The sequence below is a fragment of the Cynocephalus volans genome, chromosome 1 (assembly GCF_027409185.1).
Source record: "Cynocephalus volans isolate mCynVol1 chromosome 1, mCynVol1.pri, whole genome shotgun sequence".
NCBI lineage: Eukaryota > Metazoa > Chordata > Mammalia > Dermoptera > Cynocephalidae > Cynocephalus > Cynocephalus volans.
Genome location: NC_084460.1, coordinates 279,916,373 through 279,942,623, shown reverse-complemented (window position 1 = coordinate 279,942,623; position 26,251 = coordinate 279,916,373). Strand labels below are relative to the sequence as shown.

Sequence of the window (26,251 nt, the reverse complement as noted above, 5' to 3'; positions counted from 1 at the left end):
CACTACCTTAACAAGCACCTATCATGTGCTAGTTAGTCCATTTGCCACAGCAGGAGGGAGGGGGAAGATCCAAAGATATACCAGGTATGGACCCATCCTTAGCAGATTTTTAAATCTCATATTGATTACTAGTTATGTGTTTGTTGCTTATCCATCAAATGCTTTATCAGAGTAACAGACACTGAAACTGAATGAGCTTCTATAACATTCAGTGGTGATATTTAGGAACAGCAAAATGACTGCTGGATGGACAGCAGGAAGGGAAAGTTTAACAAAAACGTCTGAAGCCTGGATGATCCAATGATGAATGGATCTTGGAATAATAAAGATTTGGCTACACTTAGAACAAAGTCTGAGGCATTAGGCTATGGAGCTAAAAGAAAAATTGTTAGTATTGAAACAATACACCATGTGCCACAAATATGTACAAGTAAGTGTTAAAATATTTTGAATAAATTTTTTAAAAATTCAAAATAATAAAGAAACATTAACAGAGACCTTTAATCGCAAGCTAATGAAGCCACCTAGTGGTTTGTTACATAAGTTAGGGCTGTGTGAACTTACGAAGCATCTTCTCTGCAGCTGGGTTGTGTGGGTCTCTAGACTCAAGTGCGATCCAGGCAGAGTCTGACTGCCTTTCATTAAGTCCGGAAAGCAGGACTAGTTTCATTGCAGATAAGCATAGAGTGGCTCTGTTTAACACTTTGTTTATGTATAGTCTTTTTATCAAAAAGGATTTAAGGCACCTTACATGAAGGTACAATGAAATAGCACAAAGCAGAAGGTGATGAGAACAAAAGAGGAAAAATAGATGAATAAAGACATAAAAAGTAGCCAAAATGGTGGAATTCTAAAATGCTTACTAAATCTTACATATTTTCCATGTGGGAGCTCTAGGTGTTCAGGTAAGAATGGAAGCTGATCAGTTATGAAATTCACAGTCCAGAAAGATGGAGCAGTGTTAGGAAAAGTAAAACTGTACCTGAGGCTGAGAGCAGAAAACATTTTCTTCTGGAGGTCCTCATAAATGGGATACTATACAAGTAATGTAGAAGGTCTTCCAGCCACATAGTAGAAGTAATTCTGAGTCTTAGAGGATTATTTCTTACTTGTGTCTACACTGATTTAGGGGAGGATGCCCATCTACCTCCATGTTAAAGGCTTGTATTAACTCATTTTATCCCCACAGTAAGCCAATGAAGTGTAGGTAGTATTATTATCCCTGTATTCCAGATGAGGCAATTGAGTCACAGTGTGGTTAAGAACTTTACCCAAGTCAGGCTGTTAATAAATAAATAGTGGAGCTGGATGCAAACCCCTACCTGGCTCTCAGTACCCATGGTCTTTTTCCAATATGCTGTACTGAATGGACAACTAAGTACAATGAGGCCCACCCAATGAAAATGACAGTACTTGAGTTTTTCCCTGTAGGATGCTACTAAAGATGAGGCCAAAGTTGCATAGTTTTGAGATGGCTTAGTTTGTTCTCCTCCAAAGTCACAGACTTAGTCCCCGACCCCAGTTACCACACACTTTGCACACACGTACTTACATGCCTTTGGTCAAAAAAAGAGGACCAGGAAAGAGTACTCAAATTTGCCACTCCTGACTGCTAGGAAATAGCTGAAAGCATATGCCTTTTTGATGACTTATCCTCAGATACAAGATCTAAAATGCACTCACTACAAAACACACTTTATTTTGCTAGCTTTCCTTTTTCAAAGTTATATCTATGAACATTTGTGAATGGCAGCTAAATTGGTGTTTCTTAATCAATCATGAGTTGATTAGCAATGAGCAAAGCAAGCCTTGAAAGGAACTTAGTAAGGAAATAGTAATAACATCACTGAAACATTTTCACTTAGAGGAGTCAAAATCTCGTACAAATTGAGTCTTAAATTGAGCATATAGAATGATGTTCTTTTAAGTTGTGCATTAGGATAGTTGTGGGGTTAATGTCTTTGCTTAGAATGAGGAAAAGATATACTCTATAAAATGGTTGTTCTGTATTGATAAGCCTCCTCAAAAGCAAATTTCCATGACATTTTAAAGGAACGCTTAACCCAGTGAAGATTGTAACACTCCTTGAAGATTCAAGTTCTGTATTGGGACCAATCTGATAGCCTATTACACTCAAGACTTATAAGGAACCTTCCCAGATGATATTCTTTTAATAGTTTTGCTGAATTCTTGATGGATTCATCCTATCAAGGGTGATTAGAGCAGTGCTGAGATGTGATGAAAGAAACATTGGCTAAGAATCAAGAAACTCAGGTTTTCCAGGTCTACTTTATTCTGATAACAAAGGAGACACAGATGCTTTGTGTGTCAGTTTTCTCATGAACTTTCGAACTGGACTTGGGTCCAAATTCCAATTCTTCTTCTTATTGTTATCATCTTTGTATCATCACTGTTATGATGTCCCAACTCTCTTATTCAGAGCTGGTTCTTCCTTAATGAGATTAGGAAAATACTGGAAATATGCAGGGAGCCTCAATTTACAAGTGGCTGCTAGGAGGTGAGGAGGAGACTTGGCTTCTGGAGGGGACATCTGGGGACAGCAGAAACCTCTGGGCTACCCAGCGACCCACAGTCTGGGGATCCCTGGAAGAGCTCCTCGCTTTTGTCGTCAGATACCAATGATGACGCCTACTAGCTGGATGATATTGGATTAGTCGATTAAGCTCTTTGGGCCTCAGTTTCTTCATTTATAAAACGGCTCTGATAGTACACTTTTTTTTTTTATTCACTATGCGCAGCTATTGTACTTGTGTATACTGCCAATCTTTATAACAATTTTAAATGGAATATTTACTATTGTCAACCCCTTTATACAGGTTAGATTACTGAAGCCGAGAGAGTAGGTAATTGAAGAGTTGAAGCAAGATAGTTTACATAAAGTGCCGTATCACCTGGTACAGAGCAGATTCTCCAGAAATGGTAGCTGATGGTATTCCTGTCGACTCCATTTCATCCAACCCTTTTCTTCTTTCAAGCATGCTTTGAAGATTAGTGAAGCAGAGAGCCACATGTTTAATCAACATGAAGTTCAGGAATGCGATAGAGATTTAGGCCAAAGGATTTAAATAAAACCGAATTTTTATTTTCCTACAGGAGTGGCAAAAACTCAACTATGATATCTATACTCTGCGGCAGATTCGAAGGGAAGTGAGAAACAGATGGAAACACATTTTAGAAGATTTAGGTGAGTCTGGAAGAGATTATGACATGGTAAAAATAACCAGTGTGATCACTGCTTTTCACTTTCTCGATCCTGGTTTTTATATAATGAATGTCAGTAATGGATTAATTAAAGCCACTGTGTACTAATTATGTTCCCAGTCCTGCTCTTGTGTCCTCAAGCATAGACATCTGATGTTTCTGTTGTTGCCAGCCCCTGTCTTGAGGACATACTCTACCATGTGTCACTCCATCTGTCCTCAGCATAGGGTAGCACAGGGCAGTGGAGTCAGATGGGCACCACCATTTACTTTTTTGGCATTGTACATTGAATTAGATGGGAGTGATTAACCAATTAGCAATAGTTGTATAAGAAGAGGCAGGTTAGGAGAGATATTGTTTGTTAGAGAGATAGCAAAACTCAGTGTAGATTTTCAGAAGAAATGAAAGAAAAGCTTCAAAGTTGGAAAAAATACATGTGGCATTATTGGGTAATGGTTTTTCTTAATTCTACAAGAATCGTGATGCAATAAAAAATGGCCCCCACATCATAAAATAAGCTTGTTTTAATTAAAACTACTATGTACTAATTTATCAATTTTGAAGTCCTTGATATTTCTGCTTTAAGATAATACGATGCCCTGGCATCATAGCTGTTTAAAAGGTGGGGTGCTACCTTGCTAGCCCCTGTTGCTTTAGTTGGGATACGGTGGGATGTGATGGGGCCTATTTACTCACCCAATATTGTTGTGAGTTAATAGTCTCCTTTTTACTATGTAAATTATTCCCAGCAAGTTTAAGTCTTTGAGTCTTTTATACCTTTGGGTAAGTAATTTTCACCAGTCAACCATATAGCCCGAGGAGGGAAACCTGGGCTTGGAGAAGTAGGGCCTGCAGGTGACCCCTTTGCAGGCTGGGGGGCAAGTAGGAGGAATTCTGGGGACAGGGGAGAAGGCAAAGAGTAGGGAGGACAGTAAGGAGGGTTGCAAACCAAAAAAAGGACAGCAAGCAGTCAGCCAGTATCTGACGCTCTGAAGGAAAGTAAACAAAGACAATCAGTAAGAAGAAACATCAAAGGAATATTAGTTAAAGACCCTGCCCATCACACTGAGCTGGGAAGCAGTACATGCAGTAGGGCCTTTGGCTCCAGTTTTCTGAGGTTTGTACAGAATCTGCATTTGGGTCCCTTCTTAATCTCCTGTAGGGACCATACTGCAGGACAGTCATTAACTTGTGTCTACTTTACATGACGGGTAAATTTTTATACCTTAGGTTTTCAAAAGGAAGCGGACTCTTTGTTGTCAGTGACTAAACTCAGCACCATCAGTGATTCTAAAAACACAAGGAAAGCTCGAGAGATGTTGTTAAAACTTGCTGAAGAGACCAATATTTTTCCAACAAGTTGGGAGCTCTCAGAGAGATATCTCTTTGTTGTGGTAAGTGGACACCTTTCTTCATCTGCCCTAATTTTGCTTCAATTGTCTTGCCTTTGCTATTATTCCATATACTCCTCATTCCAACACCACAGCAGTAGGAGGTGGCAGATGCTGTCATTATAGGCACTGGCTTCCAGCAGCCAACAGCGTCAGAATCACCTGAAGAGCTTTAAAGATTCAGATTTCTGGATCACGCCTAAACCTATTGAGGCTTGGTTTATGGCTCAAGAGTCTGTAGTTTTCAGCTGATTCTGCTGTGCAGTCAGCTTTTTGAACCATTTGTAGGCCAAAGAGCTATGAGAAATATTGTTTATAAACTAAGATTGAAAAGTAATTTGAAAGCCGTCCAAAAGTGGTAGAATGTTTTTTAGATAATGTAAGTAAAAGATTAAGGCATATCTCTAAATTTGTTGAGCAAAATTTAATAAATGTTTTACTCACTCATTATTATTTCTAGGGTGGATTTGTTGTTGTTACATTGATTTTCCCATCTACTAGGATTGGTTTCCAACTTAGCAACTTTTGAAATTTTTTTGGCAGGACCGTCTCATTGCTCTTGATGCTGCAGAAGAGTTCTTTAAAATTGCTAGTCAGACCTATCCCAAGAAGCCTGGTGTCCCATGCCTGGCAGATGACCACAAAGAACCACACTACCTTCCATTTCCAAGTCCATAGAGGAGAGGCTGCGAGGCAGAACCAGAATTCTTCCATTGGGACTCCACAGCCAACCAAAGTTAGACAGTTGCGTGTAGAAGAGAGGGAGCGAGAAGAAGAGAGGGCTTGCTAAGTGAAAAATGATTCTGACTCCTACAAAATCAAGGTCTTCATGAGGACCTTACTCTATGAAATGTTCAAGTTGCACTGAAACACCCTAGTGATCTCACATCTAGAAAAAAAGTTAAAAAGATGGTCAGTGGGATAGTTCATCTAGGCAATTAAATTCCAAGAGCCCATTGTCCCAATTTTGGTTGTGATTGTACAATAAGCTCCAATCACTAACCCTATTGGGAGAGTTGGATGGTTTAGTTAATAAAACAATATGGTTAATAGAGTAATCATTGAGCCCCAAAATGGATTACCCATTTAAAAATAATTATTATTAAATATAGGCTAACCCCCAAATAATATTAGCATTACGTGACCTCTTTTTGATTTGGAAGAACCTGCAGGACCTCGGAGGATGTCAGGGGCATCCTTCTGAGTATCGGTGATGATTATTTAGAAGAATAGATGTAATACACAATAGGCATGTCTAGGACTGCTGCTCTCAAGTGAGTTCCAAATAAAATCACCTGAAGCAGAACTTACTGCAGCTACGTGTAAAAAGTTCTGTCTTCCTTTGGGGTACATGCATCTTAAATTCTCAATATTATTGATATCTGGTTACCTCATTTTTGCATGTTGTCCATTTCTAGTCCAAAAGCCCTTGACATTTTTTCGGGATGGCATCTGTAAATTGAAACGTTTGACCTCTCCTTCCTTCTCTTGTCTTAAATCTGTTTCCGGCTTCATCAGCTGATAGTTACACCTGCCCAGGGATCTCTCATGCAGACTTCTAGCTGTGCAGGCAGTGTTGGAGTGAAGAAGATCATTCAGGACTTTCTTCCATTCTGAGGACAATTTTAAAATGCAGCAATGCTGCCCATGCAGCTTGCTTCTGTCCACAAATTGAGGAATCTGGCTTCAAAAGTTACTTGCCATGTAAGCAAAGAGCTTGCCCCAAGATCATGGTTTATTTTACTGAAAAGACTTTAAAGACTTGTGGGATTTATCAGTAGATTGCTGATAACAATGGCAATATTTTTATTTTTTACAGATTTTGCACTCTGACTTCAAGTTAAAAACTAACTTGTATCTAGTCTGTCCAGGGGATTGTGACTTGAAAATTTTCATATCCTGATTAGCTTTTCAGTAGTGTACACAATGTTTAAAATACGTCCTAGAAGAGATACGTGTTCTTCGTTTATTAATGCATTGCAGACCAATTTAACTGACATGTTTCAGGAAAATTCTTTCTACTTTAATAAGTAGGCTGAAAGTTTTATTTTTTATATTAGTGCTTAATCCCTGTCTCATGTTGTTTAAAATTAGCCTGCAGATATTTTTCCTTATTTCTGTGTGCTCTTGGAAGATAAACATACAGGCAGTGAAATGAACAATAAAACAAACAAAAAATCTTCAATGTTGTATTGTTTTGATCTCTTACTCAGAATTTGTGTTTTGTTTTTATGCCTTTTTTGATGTCAGAATAGATGATATTGTTTGCATCTATGGAGTATAAATTACTAAGTTACCATAGTCTTTATTTTTGGTAATGAATAAGGATAACGTTATTTCTGTGATTATTAAAAGACATGGAATTATGCAGGAAATTTTTCTTCCAAGGAATAAAAGGCTTCTGTATTTACTTTTAAGTTGAATGTGTGTTACATTTCTGGCAAACATGAAAAAACAGGTATTCTATCCATAATCCCTGTAAATTAAAGGGAGAGAAGCTGAGAGATGGGTGGGTTTAAGGATCTCACATCATCCTAAAGCCAGTCAAAGGGTGGGACTGTGAAGTGACCATTCAGAAGTCACAATGTGCTCAGCAAGACCAGGAGCCATGGATATGTAGGGGGCTCGAGGGTTTTCCTACTTTTAATCATCTCCCTGTTGGCTACGTTAGTACTTCCCAGAGGTTCATCTGGGTATGCAGGATGACTTCAGGTGGTGGAAGGAAGTTTTTATATTAATAGTTATTTATTTTAATGTGCACCAGGGGGAAAACCCTTTAGCAGATCAAACACCTGATTTCCCATTTCATGGATATTATTGAACAGATCAAAAAAATGTTAGTTTTCTTAAGGGTGAAGGACTCCCAGGAAGCAACAGAGGACACATTTACCAAAGTGATAATAAATGCATTGGTGAGGGGCATCTGTATCTCTGAGAGGCCCAGTGGTAGCTCTGCAGGCCAGGTGCTGTGACAGAAGTTGGCTCATGATAGCAACGGTTGCAGAAGACAGGCCCCGTGGCAGCCCTTCACTGTCAGAAACAAAGTGGATACAGCCATCGTAACGAAGGGGCCAGGTGTGAAGGATACCTGCAGAGAGATTTGGAGGTGGTTAATGGAACCTGGCATTCCCAAGGGCAAAGTGGGTGGGTGAACAATGAGAGTATTGCTCAGGCTGTGCCATCGGAAGCTCTTAAGGGTGATGATTAGGAGATAGGGCACAGCCACCTTAATAAAAGGTTATAATCTCTTGCCAAGTATCCAGACCTTGGCTCTTTTTCAAACCCAGAAACAACCGACTGAAGAAAAGGCTAGATTCTCCAAGAAGGACATTAGACACCACTGCAAGTGTATATGGCAGTGATTCCCTCCTGGTTATTTACCGGGATAACTGTACACTGGGGAATGGGAGTACACAAATACTCTGAGGACCATGGGATACAAGGTGCAGGTTGACACTGACACTCAGAGACAAAAGTATCATTATCATTCATCTTTTAGAGTGGGGGCATATGGGACTCAGATAATAAACAGAGTTCTCCCACGGGTCTTACTCACAGTAGGTCTACTGAATTCATGGGTCTACCCAATGGTCGTCTCTCCACTTCCAGAATGAATAATTGGACTGAACATACTTGGGGTTTGAGAGAACCAATATTTCTGGATTAAGAACTATCTTAAAGGAAAAGTCAGGTGGATGCCTCTGAAACTAGTCCATCCCCTGGCTAAGACAGTAAACCAAAATCAGTATTTCATCCCAAGGGGGATGGCAGAGATTAGCACTACCCTTAAAGACCTAAACGATGCAGGGGTGTTGATCCCTGTCATAATTCCATTTAATTCACCACTCTGACCCTTACAATAACTAGACAGATACTAGGGGATAAAAGTGGACTATTAAAAACACTACTAAGTAGTAACCCTAATTGTTGCTGCTGTACCAGGTGAAGGATCTTGGCTAGAATAGATTAATATAGACTCAGCTACATCGCATGTGGCCATCGATCTGACAAATGTGTTCTTTCCATACCTATTAGAAAGGTAGATCAGAAACTGTTTGTATTCACTTGGGATGGGACAAGAGTATATTCATGATGGGTGTAGATACGTATATATATTTACAATGCTACAGAGCTATGTAAATTCTTTTTTTTTTTTTTTTAAAGATGACCAGTAAGGGGATCTTAACCTTTGACTTGGTGTTGTCAGCAGCACGCTCTCCCAAGTGAGCCACGGGCTGGCCCTGAGCTATGTAAATTCTTCCACCCTCTGTTATAATATAGTCCAAAAAGACGTGGACCATCAGAACATTCTGCAGAATATCACATTGGTTCTCCATATCAATAACATTAGATCAGATGAGTGAGTGCAGTGGCAAATGCATTGGAGACCTTTGTCAAAGATGCACTTTAGAGGATGAGAGATAAATCTTACAAAGTCTTAGGGATGTCACTTCATGGAAGATTTTAGGGGTCCAGGAGTCTGGTACATGCTGGAACATGCCCTTCAAAGGGAAGGTTGAGCATCTTATACAACTAAGACACTAGGAGAATGCTTGGTATATCTTTTCATGTTCTCACCAGAAAATACTGTTGCATCCCATAAAACTGGGTGACGTGAAAAACTGCCAGTCCTAAGTGAGGTCCAGGGCAGGAAAGGGTTCCAAAACTTCTCCAGGCTAAGGCCAAGTGGCCTGCCACTTGGGTCACAGGACCCTACGGACTCTATGTGTATTAGTCCGTTTTTGTATTGCCATAACAGAATACCTGAAACTGGGTAATTTAAATTAAAAAAAGAGGTTTATTTGGCTCATGATTCTGGCACAACTGCATCTGGTGTGAATCTCAAGCTGCTGCCACTCATGGCAGAAAGTGGAAGGGCAGCCAATTGTGGGCAAGGAGATCACATAGTGAGAGAGGGAGCAAGAGAGGAAGGGGACTGGGTGCCAGGCTTTTATTAACAACCTGTTCTTGTGGGAACTAATCCATTCTCATGAGAGCTCACTCACTCCCCAGGAAGGGAATTAATCTGTTCATGAAGGATCTGCTTCCATGACCCAAACACCTTTCACTAGGCCCCCCTCCCCCAACACTGCCACATTAGGGATCTAATGTCAATACGAGTTTTGGAGGGGCAAATATATCCAAACTGTAGCACTATGGTATTAAAAGTCTTGGTGATGAGAAAAGATGCTGTAGGAATTTATAAAAGTCCCAATAGGAGAATGACAACACAGACCCCCAGGGTTCTAGAGCAAGGCCATGCCATTTGCAGGGGAGAATTACACATCATTTTGGGAGAAAAACAACCAGGCTTTTGGCTTGCTACTGGGCTTTAGTAGAGATGGAGCATCTAACCATGGAGGACCAAACTGCCACATGGCAAAATCTGTATCTCATGAGCTGGGTTGTGTCAAACCTAGTAAATCATAAGGTTTAACCTAACAACAATCCCAATGTTTCTCCTGTTATTTTTTTTAAATAAACTTTTAATTTTAGGATAGCTTTAGATTTATTGAAAAATTGAAAAGATAGTACAGAGTTCCCACATATCTCACACCAAATTTCCCCTATTATTAACATCTTACCTTAGTATCATTGTACATTTGTTATATCTAATGAACCAATAGTGATACGTTATTATTAGCTAAAGCTCGTAGTTTATGTGGATATCCTTAGTTTCTACCTAGCATTTTTATTTTGTTCCAGGATCCCATCCAGGACACCACATTGCATTTCGTCATCACGTTCCTTTGAGCTCCTCTTGACTATGAGAGTTTCTCAGGCTTTCCTCGCTTTCGAAGACCTTGATAGTTTTGAGGAGTGCTGGTCAGGAATCTGGAAGAGAGATAGGTGTGGCCTGGAGATGAGCTGCAGCAGTGGGACTGTATGTTGTTCTACTAACCTTCTTTGTGTTATTCTCCTCTGGAAAAGAAGTACCAGAATCTTGGAGGGGCCTCTCCCAGAACTAGCTGTGAAAAGCCAATGGATATAAGCAGCACACGGGGTGGACTGTAGCAGATGATGTGGTGCACTGCTCAGGCCTGTTCCCCTTGGGAGGGGACGTACTCATCCCATAGCCACTGGCAGTACTGGTGTCTGACCTCTCAGCTGAGTTCCTCTCTGGGAATTGCCATCGGCTGATGAGAGCACTTTGTCCCAGCTTGCTGATGAGAGCACTTTGTCCCAGCTTACTCCCCTCCCTGGGGGCATCCTCCATCGACTGACTAGTTCATTGATGCAGGGTATAAAGGGTTATCCCAGCTGCAGAGCTCCCCATTAGATTGGCTGAGGCCTTTGTCGTGACTACATCTCAGTAAAACTTCTCTCTTTCCCCAAGCCTGCCTTCCCTTTCTGCTCCATATGTATTTGCTCCTAAACTTCTTGCATGCCAATCTCCATTTCAGAATCTTTTCCCCAGGGAACCCAATTGGGACAGCATCTGAGTCACTAGTACAATACCCAAGTCTGCATTTATAAGTATCACATTCATAATTATTGCAGAGCATTTATCTATTGAAGTAATATTATTTGATTGTGAATCATTTAAAATATATATTTATCTTTTATGTTAGTTAGGACATTATTTTAAAAAATGTTTTCTTAGGTAGGTATTATTATCCGTAAATTTATTTAACGTAAGTGGTGAAGTGGTTTCTAAAGACCATCATTAAAGTTTCTTTTCCTTAGTTAAGACATTAATTATACGTTTCCCTAAGAGTTACCTGTTTAAAGGCAGTAACTGTCGGAAGAGAAGTGTATTGACAGCAGTGGAAACTAGTTTACCTGGTCCCTTTCCAATGATCAGAGAGGGATCATGGCACAAACCTGGCTTCCTTTCATTCATTTCCTAAGACCATTGATTGTCTATTACTAACATCACAAGAAATACGTTTAAATTTAATAAAGTTGCACTAAAAGGAGTGCACTCTCATAATTGCCAAATCACTACCATGCGCAGAATGAAAGTGACCCACCACTTTGAACTTTTTATTTACAATGTTTCAACAAGTGATATTAGCTTCCAGACTATTCTTCCATCTTTTGTTTTAATATACTGCAAATGGACACTTGGGTTCCCAATTTCCAAGTCTCTTAATATACAGTTGTAGAACACTGGGTTGGGGAGAACGGAGTCAGGGAACCGGATCTTAGTTTGGGTCTCATACTTTGATCACTTATTAGCTAAGTGGGGTTCATTTGATATCATTTATCTATATTCCTATATTATTTGCTGAGAACAGTATTAGAAAAACAAATATAAAATTGATATTTATAATAGCTAGAGAAAGCATAGACCTATACATTATTACTTTTTCAAAAACCTACAGCTGTAGTTTTTAGGTAGCAATTTACTTTAAAAATTCCTCAGCATTAGTAGTGTAAAATACGCATATGTGTAACTGAACTTTATCATGTATCCTAGAGACATGTGGTTGGCATTTGAAGTATCCTAATCAGGAATCCACTTTCCAGAAATGATTGTTTAATTGTCTCAATTATCATTATCAAAATTTACACCAGAAAGTTCATTAATACATAAAGGGTGTTAGGAATAATTTTCCATTTAAGAAATGAGTAGTAGTCAAGATAAGTGGTTACCTAGAAAGATTACCTGGTCACCACTGATTTTTTAGGAAGAATCCCAGCAATGCTCAAGGCCCAGAGCTCCGTTTGTTCTTTATCTGTCTGCTTCACAGACCTGACAATATGTTACCTGATCTTGTTATCGAAATATTGTTGAGTCTGCCTAAGAATAAAGCTTCCAAGTTTCATTTGAACTTTTATTTTGATATTGTGTGCCTGAGAACAGAAAGGGGGACTTATCAGGGATTACAGGAAGCAAATGTATAATTTCTGGCTAGTAAGTGTTGTATGTTTAGAAGAATTTGGGTTAAGGCTTGCTTTCATGGCAACATATCATCTGGTTGAAAGAATATGGGGAAGAAGTATGTGGCCTTCCCCTTCCCCTTCTGTTGCTGAAGATTGCTAATATTTACCAAAAGACTGGCTCTTTGCTGAAAGGTACAATTGGCTCAGGTGAATTTCTTTTTTTCCCATATACGAGAGAGGATTTATTGGGGGATTGGTTCACATGATTATGAGGGCTGAGAAGTCCCATAATAGGCCATCTGCAAACTGAATGCTGGTAGCGTGGCTCAGTCCAAGTCCTAAAGCCTCAGGCTCAGGGAAGCAGATGGTGCAATTTTCGGTCCAAGGCCAAAGGCCTGAGAGCCTGGAGATGCCTCTCGTGTAAATCCTGGAACCCAAGGGCTGAAGAGTCTCAAATTCTGATGTTCTCAGACAGGAGAGAAGAGTGTGTTCCAGCTCCAGTGAATAGAGAGAAAAAGATTTGCCTTTCCTTTTTTTTTCTCTCTGGGCTTCCAGCAGATTGAATGTATCCACCCACATTGAGGATGGATCTTTCCCACTAATCTACTCGAGCTCACGTGCTAATCTCTTCTAGAAATACCCTCACAGATACTCCCCCAAATAACGCTTTATCAGGTTTCTAGGGATTCCTTAATTTAGTCAAGCTGACACTGAAAATTAACCACCCCTTGTCAACTTGGTGTTCATACATATCTCCTAAACCATACTTATCTCCAAATGAGACAATAACAAAGAAATAGTCCCACCTAACATGATGCAACTATGCTGAGTACAACCAAAACACGTTAACTCCTTTCCCAGAAGAGGAGCGATGTTAAGTCCTTAGGTGATGTTTACTCTTTTCCTGACACCCCATGACTTAAATACAAATACTGTGATGTAAAGTTAACAATATTTAAATACTGATAGAAAGTCAATAAATCTTATGTTACGTTATAAAGAATAAGAAGAACAAAAAGAAAGATAATTGCTTAACATACATTCAGTAAGTACACGCACATGCACTCACAGACATATTCTTAACAAAGTAGGGAGGAAAACTATAATCCTTGTTTCTGTAACTGATCACATGGCCATAGCTGGTATTTATAACCACCCTCTTGTACTACCCATTCTATATTCCCTTTGCCTTCAGCAAGCACCTTGGCTAGTTGTGGTTCTTTACCCAGTGGGTGACCCAAACCCTCATCCCTGAAGAGTGTGGGCCATTAGTACTCTTGCCTGGATTGAGTTGTTGTAATTTCCTGTTGACCTTAATCACAGGGCATGGTAGTACTAAGAGATGCCCTACGGGATCCCCTGTACTTCAGACATACATCTTCTTTACCTGCATTATGAACTAGTAGTCCAACTTCCCCTTGGTAGTCCAGATCACTCACCCCAGCCAACACTGTAACTTCCTTCTTAGCCTGTTGATTCAGAGGAATAAAGAGCCCAAAGTGGCTGGGTGGCAGCCTTAACTTGCACTTCCATGGAATCATCGTTGTGTCTCCTGGTGGAAGCATTCTTCCCTCTGGAACTAAGACCTCTAGGCTGGCAGAGCATAAAGTTGCAGGAACAGGAAGCAAAAATTTTGCCCATGGGTCACTAGGGGTAATGGTGAGTGGTGCCACTCCCATTTCCACCCCTTGATTCCTCAACTCGTGAATCCTGGCTATGGGAGAAACAGTACCATATATTGGGTGCTGATTAAGAGCATGTACAGCTTTCTGGAGAAGGCTTAGGTCAATTTCTAACCCATTTTTAAAATATAAAAGTAATGCAGAACACTTTAAAACAGAAAAAAGAAAAGAAAACCAACTATAGTACTAGAACTCAAATGCAGCCATTCATAGTAGTTTGGGAGACATCACTCCTTTTCATGTGCATATTTGAAGTTTATATGTAGAATTTCATGTCCTGATTTTCAAATTTAGGTCAGAGGTTATGTACTCAAACACCTCCAAGGGCCACTAGGTAAGGACTGTGGCTCTAAGAGGATTACGTGTTTCTTGTCTTAGGAGGAATGGTTACTACTCAGCTGCAAATGATTGTCATGCATCAGGGCTCAATTTTGCCAGTTATTCTGATTTTTTGAGTAGAGCCAAACATGATTTTTATGTAAGTTTTCAATTTAAAAATGTTGGTTACTAAATTAAAAATTTTAAAACATTGCGTAAGCTAAAGACATACACATGAACTGACAGATTACCACATTTCACAGGTCATGAATATTTTCTGTTACTAAGCAGCCTGTGAGAACATCATTTTTACAAAGCTGCATACTATTTAATTGAGTAGATATAGCAAATTTTACGATCTTATCTATTTTTGGACATTTAGAGGTTGTTTCCAATTTTTCTCTGCCATGAACATCTTCAAGCATGTTGCTTTGCTTTGACCTGTGTTTTTAGTGGAATTTCAGAATCAAAGGGCGTGAATATTTAAATCATTCTTTTTGCATGTCCTCAAATATTTTCCAAAAGGCTTGTACCAATTTGTGCTATCACCTAGAAGTGATGGAGAATATAATTTCACTGTATCTTTGTCATCATTGGGATATATACCAGTCAAAAAATTGTCAAAGAAAAAAAATGGTACCTGCCTGTTGATTTAATTTGTATATCTGTTTATTAGTTAGGTTGAACACTATTCCATATGCTTATTTACCACTTTTATTTCTTTTGTGATTTGTCTGTTTTCTTTGTCCCTTGCCTATGGAGAGAAACTTACTTTGAAATTTTAGCAATGTCAGTCTATGCAGCAGCCAGATATTTAATAAACATCAACACCTGCTTCATGTTTAAAACATCTGTTTTATGGGGCCTTTCTTTTCTCTGCTGGTCTTCAGCTTTATTCTTGGGTCTCTCACTGTCTCACATGGGAGCATCTGTAATAGAGGTAAAATGGATTGAAAGGCATCTTTAAATAGACTTTGACACTGGCCGAGTCTCTTTAATTCACATTGTGGGATATAATTCTCAGGGATTAAGACTGCTCAAGTTGTACATTTACATTTTATGATTAGTTACTAAATTATTAGTTATGAATTATTTTGAGTTTACAAATATAAGTCTTAATACTATGATATGGGGTCCAAGACTAACTCCTGGCTTTGAGATTCTGTAGTCAAAATTCCAGAGCTCGGGGCCGAGCCCGTGGCGCACTCGGTAGAGTGCTGCGCTGGGAGCGCGGCGACGCTCCCGCCGCGGGTTCGGATCCTATATAGGAATGACCGGTGCACTCACTGGCTGAGTGCCGGTCACGAAAAAACGACAAAAAAAAAAAAAAAAAAAAAATTCCAGAGCTCGGATGAATCTTATAAGTCATCTATTCCTAACCACTCATTTTGCTAATATGGATGTTGAGTTCAAGTTACCTGTCCAAAGTCACACAGCTAGTAAGTAACTGCAGTAGGGTCCACTACCTGTGACTCTGATCTCTAGTATAATCTTTCCACGTCACCATGCTCTCTTTCTCTGGTGCTGTGTGTCATTGTTCCATTTTGCAATATGATTTTTTCCTAATATATCTTAATTCAAGTAATGAATGGCTGCTTTTTTCATATCATGGCAAAAATCTGTTACACAAAAATAGTTGTTTCACTCTTTTAAGCCTGATGAAAAATGTCCATAGAGCCATGGAAAAATTTTGTAAATATTGGTTTTGTTACTCTTTTACTCCAAGAGATATGGTGGTAACAGTGGAAGCCAAGATGTAAGAAAAATTAAATCATCAAATGTCTTTGTTAATAATGGAAGAGTAAAAATGCAGTCCAGATACTTTATTAGAGGTAACTTTATTAGCATCAAAACTGCAGAGGTTCAAATCCAATTTTGGAGCAAAACATTGAACTGGTGATTTCTGTCCAAAGGCATTTGGTGTCAACAAAAAAACAAACAAAAAAAGGAACTGCCTGCTTTATTCTAGAAGCTGAATATCCATTCTTAGGTATTCTGAACATTCCTCTCTGTTGAAGGTTTTGCACCTTTCTTTGTTGCAGCTGAGCAGATGGCCAGAAGGGTCTGGCCTTCCCAGTGTAGCAGGAGTTCCAGGTAGGCCTACACTAGTAGCTTTCGAACCTGGGAGTCTTGTTAAATATGCAGGTACCTGAGTCCCACTCAAGATATTCTGATTCTGTAGTACTATCACAAGGCCTGGAAATACGCATTTTAATAGACTTTATTTTATTTTGTTTATTTTTATTGTAACAGTTGATTGCACATATCTGTGGGGTACAGTGTTGAATATCAATACCTGTGTGCAATACGTAATGCTCAAATCAGGATAATCAGTATATTCAACATTATGCGATGCAATTGTTTTTTGCAGCCCTTTACGAATTCCTCCCTTAACCCAAATTAAAATAGAAAAATTTCAGAGATAGTACACAAAGTTTTCATATACCCCTCACCTAGTTTTCCACATTCTAACATCTTGTATGAATATGGTATGTTTGTCACATCTAGTGAACTAATATGACACATTATTAACTAAAACCCATAGTTTCTTTTATATTTCCTTAGTTTTAACCCAATGTCCCTTTTCTGTTCCAGGGTCCCATCCAGAATACTATACTACATTTAATTATCATGTCTCCTTAGCCTCCTTCTGGACATCATAGTGTCTCAGACTTTCCATGTTTTTGAGAAATACTAGTCAAGTATTTTGTCAGATGTATCTCAGATGGGATTTGTCTGACATTTTTCTCATAATTAGACTGGGAGGAAGACCACAGAAGTAAAGTGTCATTTTCATCACATTGTATCACAGGTACATGTTATCAGCATGACTTAGTATGATGATATTGACCTCAATCACCTGGCTGAGAGACTCTGCAGCTTTAACACCCCGCACCAGGAGATTTCAGTGCAGGTGATCTCTGGAGCACATTTGGAGAAAGATGAAATGTTGTGTTCACTATAGTATTCAGTCATGTCTGAAGATGTCTGAGAGACTACAGGGTAAAGTAAAGATTGGGTTCAGCTGTGAGTAACAGAAAACCCTACACATAAGAGGCTTATTTATCTTATACAATAAGAAGTCTGGGAATTGGACAGTCCATGGATCAACTGTATAATCTGGGAGAGATCTTGCTTCCTGCTCCTCCTCCTCAGCTTGTGACTTTACCCTCATGGCTCCAACAGGGCTGCTATCCTTCCAGACATAGCATCTACATCCAGGGAAGGGCAAAGGACCTAAGGATATGTTAGCTGTGCCTGTGTGACTTTAAAAAAGAGTTCTACTTACAGATGTGTTTGGCCAGAACTGGGTCACTAGGCCAGCCATGACTGAAAGGGAGTCTGGGAAGGTGAGTAATTTTAACTGGGCCCATAACCACCTTGAATAAAACAGAATCCCATGAGTAGGCAGGGGGGGAAATGGCTATGAGCAGGCACCAGCTGCAGCTGTGTCAGTAGCACTGCCACTGACGACGATTTATATTCCGCAAATAGTGTCATACCCTTCCTTCATCCTTCCCGTCTATTTTTTTTAATGGCAAAAGTAATCTTCTAAAAATGCATGTCCCTTCCTGCTTACAGGAATTTTCCTAGGAAAAAGGCCCAAATCCTGTCCCCATAATATACGTAATCTTATAGTTTCATGCAGTTTTCTTCCATGGTTCTTGACAAACCTGTGATCTTGCACCTATTTGTATGATTAGTAGATGAATAGTTGTCTATTCCATAAATTGCAAGCTCCACAAAGCAGGCAGGCACTGCATCTATCTTTGCTCATTATTTTATTATTCCCAGTGCCTAATGGAGTGGCTGCCATAAGGAAGATATTAAGTACACATTGGCTGAGAGAATGAGTGAATGGGAAAGCTTGTTGTCTAAGGGGTGAGAGAATGAGGAGACGGAACTTGACTCAAGAACAGGAGACTAATGATGGAGCGGAGGCTTCTGAGCCGAGCACTGTGTTTGTCGTTGACATTTTCCTTCACCTTTGCCACTGAGGGCTCACATTTGACTCTGAAAGTAAAGAGATGCAAAAAGAACAGGAAAAGACTAAACAGGCTGTTTCCTGTGCCCCCTGTGGGACTCTGGGAGATGCTCAGTCTTGGCACCAGTGGCGGTGATCATGGCATAAGAATGAGCCCTCTGTGTACTGTTGGTGCCTCTACAGCAGGGGCCATCACTTTGGCATGCTTGTTGCTGTTCCAGGCATAAAGAGTTACAGTTGTACCCCAAAGACTGGTGACACCATGGGTGTCCAAGGGGGAGAGTCTATCTTAGTGGTTAAAAGCACAGTCTTTGCCATTCAGTTCTCAACTTTGCCACTAACAAGGTGGGTGTAATGATGTTAATTTTATGTGTCAACTGGGCTAGGCTATGGTGCCCAGTGGTTTGGTCAAACACTAGTCTAGATGTTGCTGTGAAGATATTTTGTAAATGTGATTCACATATTAATCAGTAGACTTTGAGTAAAGCAGAAGACCCTCCTAATGTGGTGGGCCTCGTCTAATCAGTTGAAGGCCTTAGAAGGTTTCTCAAAAAAAAGGAGATTCTCCTCTAGACTGCAACATAGCAATCCTGCCTGATATTCTAGCCTGCTGTCTTTCAGAATTTGCACTCAAGAATCTAACACCAATTCTTACCTAAGTCTCCAGCTTGCTGGCTTGCCCTGTGGACTTTGAATTTGCCACCCCCACCATCATGTGAGCCAATGCCTTAAGATCTCTGTCTCTCTCTCCCTTCACACCCTCACACCCGCCCCACACACGAGTGTACTTCAAAAAGTTTGTGGAAAGAAAGAATTAAAAGGCAATATGAATCTTTCCATGAACTTTTTGAAGACCGTGTGTGTGTGTGTGGGTGTGTGGGTGTGTGTGTGTGTGTGTGTTTGTGTCCTACTGGTTCTATTTCTCTAGACAACCCTGAGTAATGATGTGAGTGACCTTGGACAAGTTATTTAACCACTTTAACCTTCAGTTTCCTCTGTAGTGAAATGGGTAAAATACTCGTTATCAAGCTTAAATGACCTGATACATAGAAACTGATCACTATAGACAACACCCACTGAAATCCCACTTGTAGTGGCTCCAGCTGTAGTCCCTGAGTACATCAGGACCCCAAAGATTTTGGAAGGAATTTAAGGGTGGAGGGGTGGAATTCCACAGCAAGTTCAGATGAAGCTAGAGAGGTTTTATTTTGTGACTGCTCTTGAAACTTTATGGTAAACTCTAAACTGACATGTCCTGAGAAATATAGCGTCACACACAAGGGCAAAGTTGAAAAAGATCTAACTTAACTCTTGTTTTTCTTTTTACTATACAGGCCTCTGGAAGAGGCAGTACGTCCTCAGAAGGCAGTTTCTGTACCAGGGAAATGACCGGTTCTTCTGGGAGTTTTGTTGATCCTGGTCAATAAACTGGGCCCAGGAATCAAGAGGTGGATGTAGCAGAGTGGCTGAGAGCATAGATTCTCCCAGAGCTGGACTGCAGGGCTCTAAAATGAGCTTAGTTGTATAAAACTGAGGAATTTACACAATGCTTTGTGCTTTGGTTTCTTTAACTGCAAAATAGTAGAAATAAGACTAATCTGTAGGGATTTTTATAAGAATTATGTAATTAATTTGTATAAAGCAGTGATTCTTGACAAGGAAGAGGGGGACAGTTTTGGCCAGAGACATTTGGTTGTGTTTGGAGATGTTTTCAGTTGTCACAACGGGGGGTGGGGTGGGGGGGTGGAGGAAGCAGGTGGCATCTAGTGGGTGGAGGCCAGAGATTCTGCTGAACATCCTGCCATGCACAGAACAGGCTCCCACAACAAGAGAATTGTCCAGCCTAAAATATCAATGCATTGAGGTTGAGAAATCCTAAGATGAAGTATTAAAAAGAAAGCCTTTTTTGTAGCAATTGCTCAGTGTTAGCGATGATTAATACGCTTTGAGTAAGAATGCTAATACATCTGTCACATACAGTTACTAAGTGAAGGAGACTGAGAAGAATTTTCTTTATTTCATTTTCTGATAAACCATACAAATGACATTTTAGCCATAAGGGGTGGCTTCCAGTATTTTTTGTTCAGAAAAATGCCATTATTTTTATAATCTAGGGAAAGAAGTAGTTTCCAACCATAAAGATGCTGGTCTTTTGGCTCGGTTGGCTTGGAAGATGCTCAATTATGCTTTCTTGGTAAATGAAGACGAGAATGAATGAATAATTACAGAGAACACTCCAAGGTCCAAAGTTTTAGAAATATGTCACAGACCGGCCTGAAGGACAGGACTGTCAGGGGCATGTTGCTCCTGAAAAATTGGCCTTGGGATACTAACCAGTGACTCCTTTCAGTAAGCCTTCATGAGCTCCTGGCATTGTCCCTAGTTATTTTTTTTAACCTATGGGCAGACAGGTGGGTAGCCCTCAAGAGGGACCAGGGGGTATAAAATCTCTGGAAGAGCGACCAAGAGAGCTTTCAAAGGATCCAGTGGCATCCTTCTCCAAAAATGTGGTGTTATCAGCAAAGGGCTGAGGAGGAGGGTTGGTCACCATCATGAGTACAGAAATCAAGGGGAGCTTATCTTTCCAACTGGAAAAATGCTGCAGAGCCTCCTGCTTCTTGCAGCTTTCCAGGTTAGCGCACCTACCTCTTTATCTACATTAAAGTACCTTATATCCTTTGCCCAGGTCCACGGGTGCCTTTCTGTCAATGGTCACCTACAAAAAACAGATGCAAGTTTAAAAGCCTTGTGTTGGGAGGACCTGGGGCTCAGCAGAAAAGCCTCGGGAGCTGGGTTTGGTGTGGAGTTGGGGCACGGGGAAGGGCCGAGGGAAAGCGAGGGGACGAGGGGCCAGAGAAGGGTGGCTGGGGATCTAGTTTTTCTACACTAGCCCTGCTTTAAATAGAGAAGCTACGGCTTATCTATATTTATCTATTCTTTGAAACATTGTCATTCCAAATACTTCATTTTTTCCTCTAAGGAGTTCCACTGCTGGGGAAAAAATGGTGAAAATTACTGGCATAAAAAGCCACCCCCTCATTTATGGATTGTAGGAAGTCATCCCTGGGTATCTGTGTTGATGGGTTCCAGGACCCCCGCCCCTGGTACCAAAATCCAAGGATGCTCAAATTCCTCACAGACAATTGCGTGGTATCTGCATATAACCTACTCATATCCTCCTTGCCATGTACTTTAAATCATCTCTAGATGACTTATAGTACCTAATACTATGTAAATGCTGAGTAAATAGTTGTTATACTATATTGTTTTAAAATTCGTATCATTTTTATTGTTATATTATTATTTTCTATTTTGAAAAATATTTTCCATCAGCTGTTGGTTGAATTCGCCAATGGGGAACCGGAGGAAATGGGAAGCAGACTGTAGGTTTAAGTAGTTTCCCCCAGAATTCACTATTTATTGAACAGTCAGGACGTCTGGGAAAAAGTTAATGCAAAACCAGGATTGTTTCCCCAAATTAATGCAATCTATTCAGTTTCCTTCCAGAGAAGTAACAATCGCGGAGGGCTTCTCTCCTGCTGGAACTCTTAAGGCAGTTAGTCCTGCCCTGAGCTTGGGCTGGTGGGGAGGCGGAGCTGGGGGTCGTGATGTGCTCCAAGGCTGCGTGATGCTCGGTCTCTCTGCAATTAGGACAACCTGTGTCCTTTCCTGTGAACGTCTGTGGAAGCAGCCCCACAAAGACTCAAGAAAATACGTCTTAACTGTCTCAGTCGGTTGATAAATGCTCCTGATTTGCATCTTAAAATCACAAACATCCTCCTAGCCCCATCGAGGGGCGTTGCAGTTTCCCGACTGAACACCAGATGCCGCTGTTGACTCACTCTGGTGTCCGTCCGTTTCCAGATTTCTCCCAGTCTCTTGTCAGGTGGGTCAATTTTTTAAACGCCTGAGTCAATATACAAAGTTCTATTTCTGTCGTTTAATGATTGCCTTAGAAAATTTTTAAAAGTTTTTTGATAAATTTCAGAGGTTGTCTTTTTGAGAACATTTGACGATTGGCAGAAAATGGGAACAGGATAGGGCAGGAAAATTTCTTGAAGGAGAAAGGTCAGCTCAGACTAGAGGTCTGTAAATAAGATAATTTTTGAACCTGTGAGGTTCTGTCCAAGGAAAAATTCAAGCTTCGCTCAGGCTAACTTGTTCCTTTAGTTTTATCGCATACCAAACTGTTTTTGTCTTCGGTATTTATTTGAATATTATAATAAGAGATATGCCCAATGGCTGCCTGTACTGCATTCCGGGTTGTTGGAGTTGTTACTGGTTTTTTACTTTAAAAAACAAACAAACAAACAAACAAACAAACAAACAAACAAACCCTTTTACTTTGGCATAAATTTAACAGAAAACTAGAAAGACTAGTAAAGCGAGCTCCATATGCCCACCCCTTTAAAAACTACCAAAGTTTACATAATCACTGCTCAATCTTCCTCTTAGATTTTACCATCTCCACTTCGTAGATAGTAACACTGAGGATCAGAGAGATTAAGCAGCTGCCCAAATCCCTACTGCTAATTGTATAATATAATTCAAATCTTTATTTACAAAAAATGTTTCTATGACACTTGATTTCCACCAGATCTGTGTGCATATCTGAAAGCTATATTCTCTTTTGAAGACCAGCCTTACATGAACATTTTCAAAAGCTTTTGAAACATATTTGCAGGAATCTTCTAAAGAGAGAATAATTTTTTAGTTATATGTAGTTATAGCTAGATTTATAATAGCTGTGTATATTGCAAGTGTGTGCATATTAAGGTACTTTATTCTACAGAGGAATTTAAAACCACCAGAATATATTTGAAATTCCTTGAATGCTATAAACTGGCACACAACTGGATATTGTAAATGACAAAGAGAGTATAGGTTCTTTCCACCTTGCATTTCCAATTTGGAAACACCCCATAAGAATTTCCCTGAACATCTCAAAACATTCAGAGAAACTGAATATTTTAAAACCAAAACTGTACTAACTCATGTTCTCTAGTGTTAGTCACATTTTATCTTCAAAACTATCTACACTCCTCACTTTTGTTAAAGTCCCTAGGGCTGGCCAGTTAACAAACTTGGTTAGAGTGTGGTACTGATAATACCTTGGGCAAGGGTTCAGATCCCAAAGAACAAAACAAAAAACCGAAAACTTAAGATATAATGCAAAAGAGCCACAACCTTTATTAAAGTCTTACATTCCTCCTGTAGCAGCTGCAGGCAACCCCACAACTTGGGCCACAGAAAGCCATGGAACGTTGGTCTCCCTTCTCATAGGATATAGGTCTGAGTTGTCATTTTATAAAACTTGTGAGTTCCTTTTAGCTTTCTTTCATTATTATTGTTATTTTAGTGAATCAAGCACTAAAGAGACTTGAGCCATTTAGGACCATTTCAGACTCTCAATGATTTGTTAATGGGTAGTAAAGGAAATATCTCTTTCAAAAACAGATCACTAAAAATTTATTTGGAAACAGAAAATTGCAAATAAAATTGGAGATCCCTTGCTCCATTTTAGTCCTCAAAATTCCCTGATCCTTCCAGAATAGATATGACTCAGACTTGGAGACATCTCTATCTCTGTCCTCTTATAGCAAAGTGCTCAGAGCATTTATCATATTGCATTGAAATACATGTTTATATTACTGATCCCCCAGTCCCCAGATAAGAAGACCTCCTCTAGGGTAGCACCAGATGCTGGTCATCTTTGTATTCCTGTGACCTGATCTTTTCACAGTGCCTGGCCTAGCCTACATCTCTGTTTTTCAACCCTGACTTCATGTCAGAATGCTTTTGGAGTGGCAAACGTACAGATCTCTAGGCCTCCCTCTAGACCTCCTGAGTCAGCAGCTAGAGAGCGTGGCTTAGCATGGTGGAGGGATGAAAAACAAGGACTTGGGCAGTTATAGATCTGAATCCTCCAGGACATCAGCCCAACTTCTTCATTTCACCCATCGTTCATTGCCTGCAGCTCATTTCATTGAAGTGTGGGTAACATTTCTCATTGTTATGCTGAATCAATTGACTCTACCATACTCTATATTCTTTTTCTGCAAAAGTAAAAATTTTGGACAAATATACATGAATTGCTAGCCTCTTTGAATCATGACTTGGGAAAAGTGACTCAAGGACTCTGAGACATTTAGTTTTGGAAAAACATCCAACTTTTGATGGAGAACCACACCAGAAGAAAAATGCTTCTTTAATTTTATTATCTGCACATAAAGCGGAGCAAATTTATAAGCTTCTCTTTAGAATTATTTATGAGGGGGATCTTAAAATGTTGAATTCAAAATAGGATAATAATTGGGGAAATTAATTGCATTATACCCAATATTATGAATTCAAGTTCTATAAGATATTACTGATATTGTCTTTGTTTTGTAGGCCATTGTTTTGGTTGTTGTTCAGTAAATATATAAATATTTGTAAGGTCTTTCATAGGTTCACTGGGATGCTATAATCATGTTTTTCTCATGATCATGAATTTTTCTACCAGGGAAATTTTCAGGAACACAGCTCTTTTAAAATCTCTTTTGCTGATTCCTTCTTTAACCAATCACAAAATACAGAAATTTCTATGGATCTTTATTTACTCTTCCATTGAAAGCAAAAGTTTACAGTTTGAATAAAAAATAAAACACGAAATCCGGTTTCTGATGGGTAAGACAGGCAAGACAAGAGTAGATGAATAAACCAGGTAAGTACAATTTACGATACTTGCTTTAAAATGAACACTCGGGTAAGATAAAGTGAAAGAGAATGGGGCCCCTCTGTACAGGGCGGTCAGGGGTGTCTTCTCTGAGAGGGGCCATGTGAGTTGAGACCTAAGGGTGAGTGACAGCCAGTCACGCAAAGATTTGAAGGAGAAGTGGCCCAGCCAGAGGGAACAGCAAATGCCAGGGCCCAGAGGTGGTAGGGCATACATAACTGGGGGACAGAAGGGAGAGTCTTGTGTCCAGAGTATGTAATGGGCCATGAGCAGTGTGCCCGAGGCCATGGTGAAGTGCAGACGTTCTGTCCCTGCGGTGGGCAGCCACCGAAGGGGTGTGTGCCGGGGACAGCCACGAGCTCATTTACATTTTAAAACAACAACTCTTGCAATGTATTTGGAATGGATTGGAGAATGGCAAGAATGGAATCAGGATCAGTTAGGAATGAGAAAGGGTGGTGATTTGGACTGGGGTGGGAGCAGTGAGGATGAGGATAAATGGGCAAATGTTTTTCATTTGTTTGTGTTTGTTTTTGCTTTTGTTTTTTTAATCTGGTATTTCTGAGTCAAAATGGGCAAAATTTGATATATTTTACATATGTAGTGGACAGGTATTGCTGATGGATTTGGATTTTGGGTGTGGTGCAGGAAAAGGGGAAATCAAAGATCCAGGTAAAGTAGAAATACAGTCAGCGTCAATGAATTCTTTAATTATTGGTGGCGGAAAGACTCTTGGTGTTCCATCAAAACAGATCTAGGGGCTGCCTGGTCAGCTGTTGGTTAGAACATGGTGCTGGTTAACCCACAGCTGACCAGGCAGCCCTAAGTGTAAAGATTAAATGAGATAAGAACTGTTAGGGACTTGGCATGAAATATGTCATCAATAAATGACAGCTATGACTGTTCTATTGTTAAACATATCTATTTCAAGTATCTGCTATGAACCACTGTTTAGTCGTGGGAATACAGCAGTGAATAGAATAATGTCTCTGCCTTTGTGGAATCTACATCATCACCATCATCACAATTATTGCAAATCTGGTTTGTGTTGCTATGAACAAAAGGGAAAGGAGAAACAGACGTATCTCAAATGATACCTAAGAAA

The 26,251-nt window shown here is 39.9% G+C and overlaps 1 protein-coding gene across 1 annotated transcript in view; it reads left to right on the top strand.

Annotated features, from left to right (window-relative positions):
• The window catches only part of MREG (melanoregulin), a 57,906-nt gene extending 50,936 nt beyond the window's left edge, over positions 1-6,970 (top strand). The window contains exons 3-5 of the mRNA XM_063107700.1: positions 3,115-3,205; positions 4,453-4,616; positions 5,157-6,970. Of these exons, the coding sequence (XP_062963770.1) occupies positions 3,115-3,205; positions 4,453-4,616; positions 5,157-5,291 (390 nt within the window). The 3' untranslated portion in view covers positions 5,292-6,970. The remainder of the gene's footprint in view (positions 1-3,114; positions 3,206-4,452; positions 4,617-5,156) is intronic.
• Positions 6,971-26,251: the final 19,281 nt, after the last annotated feature.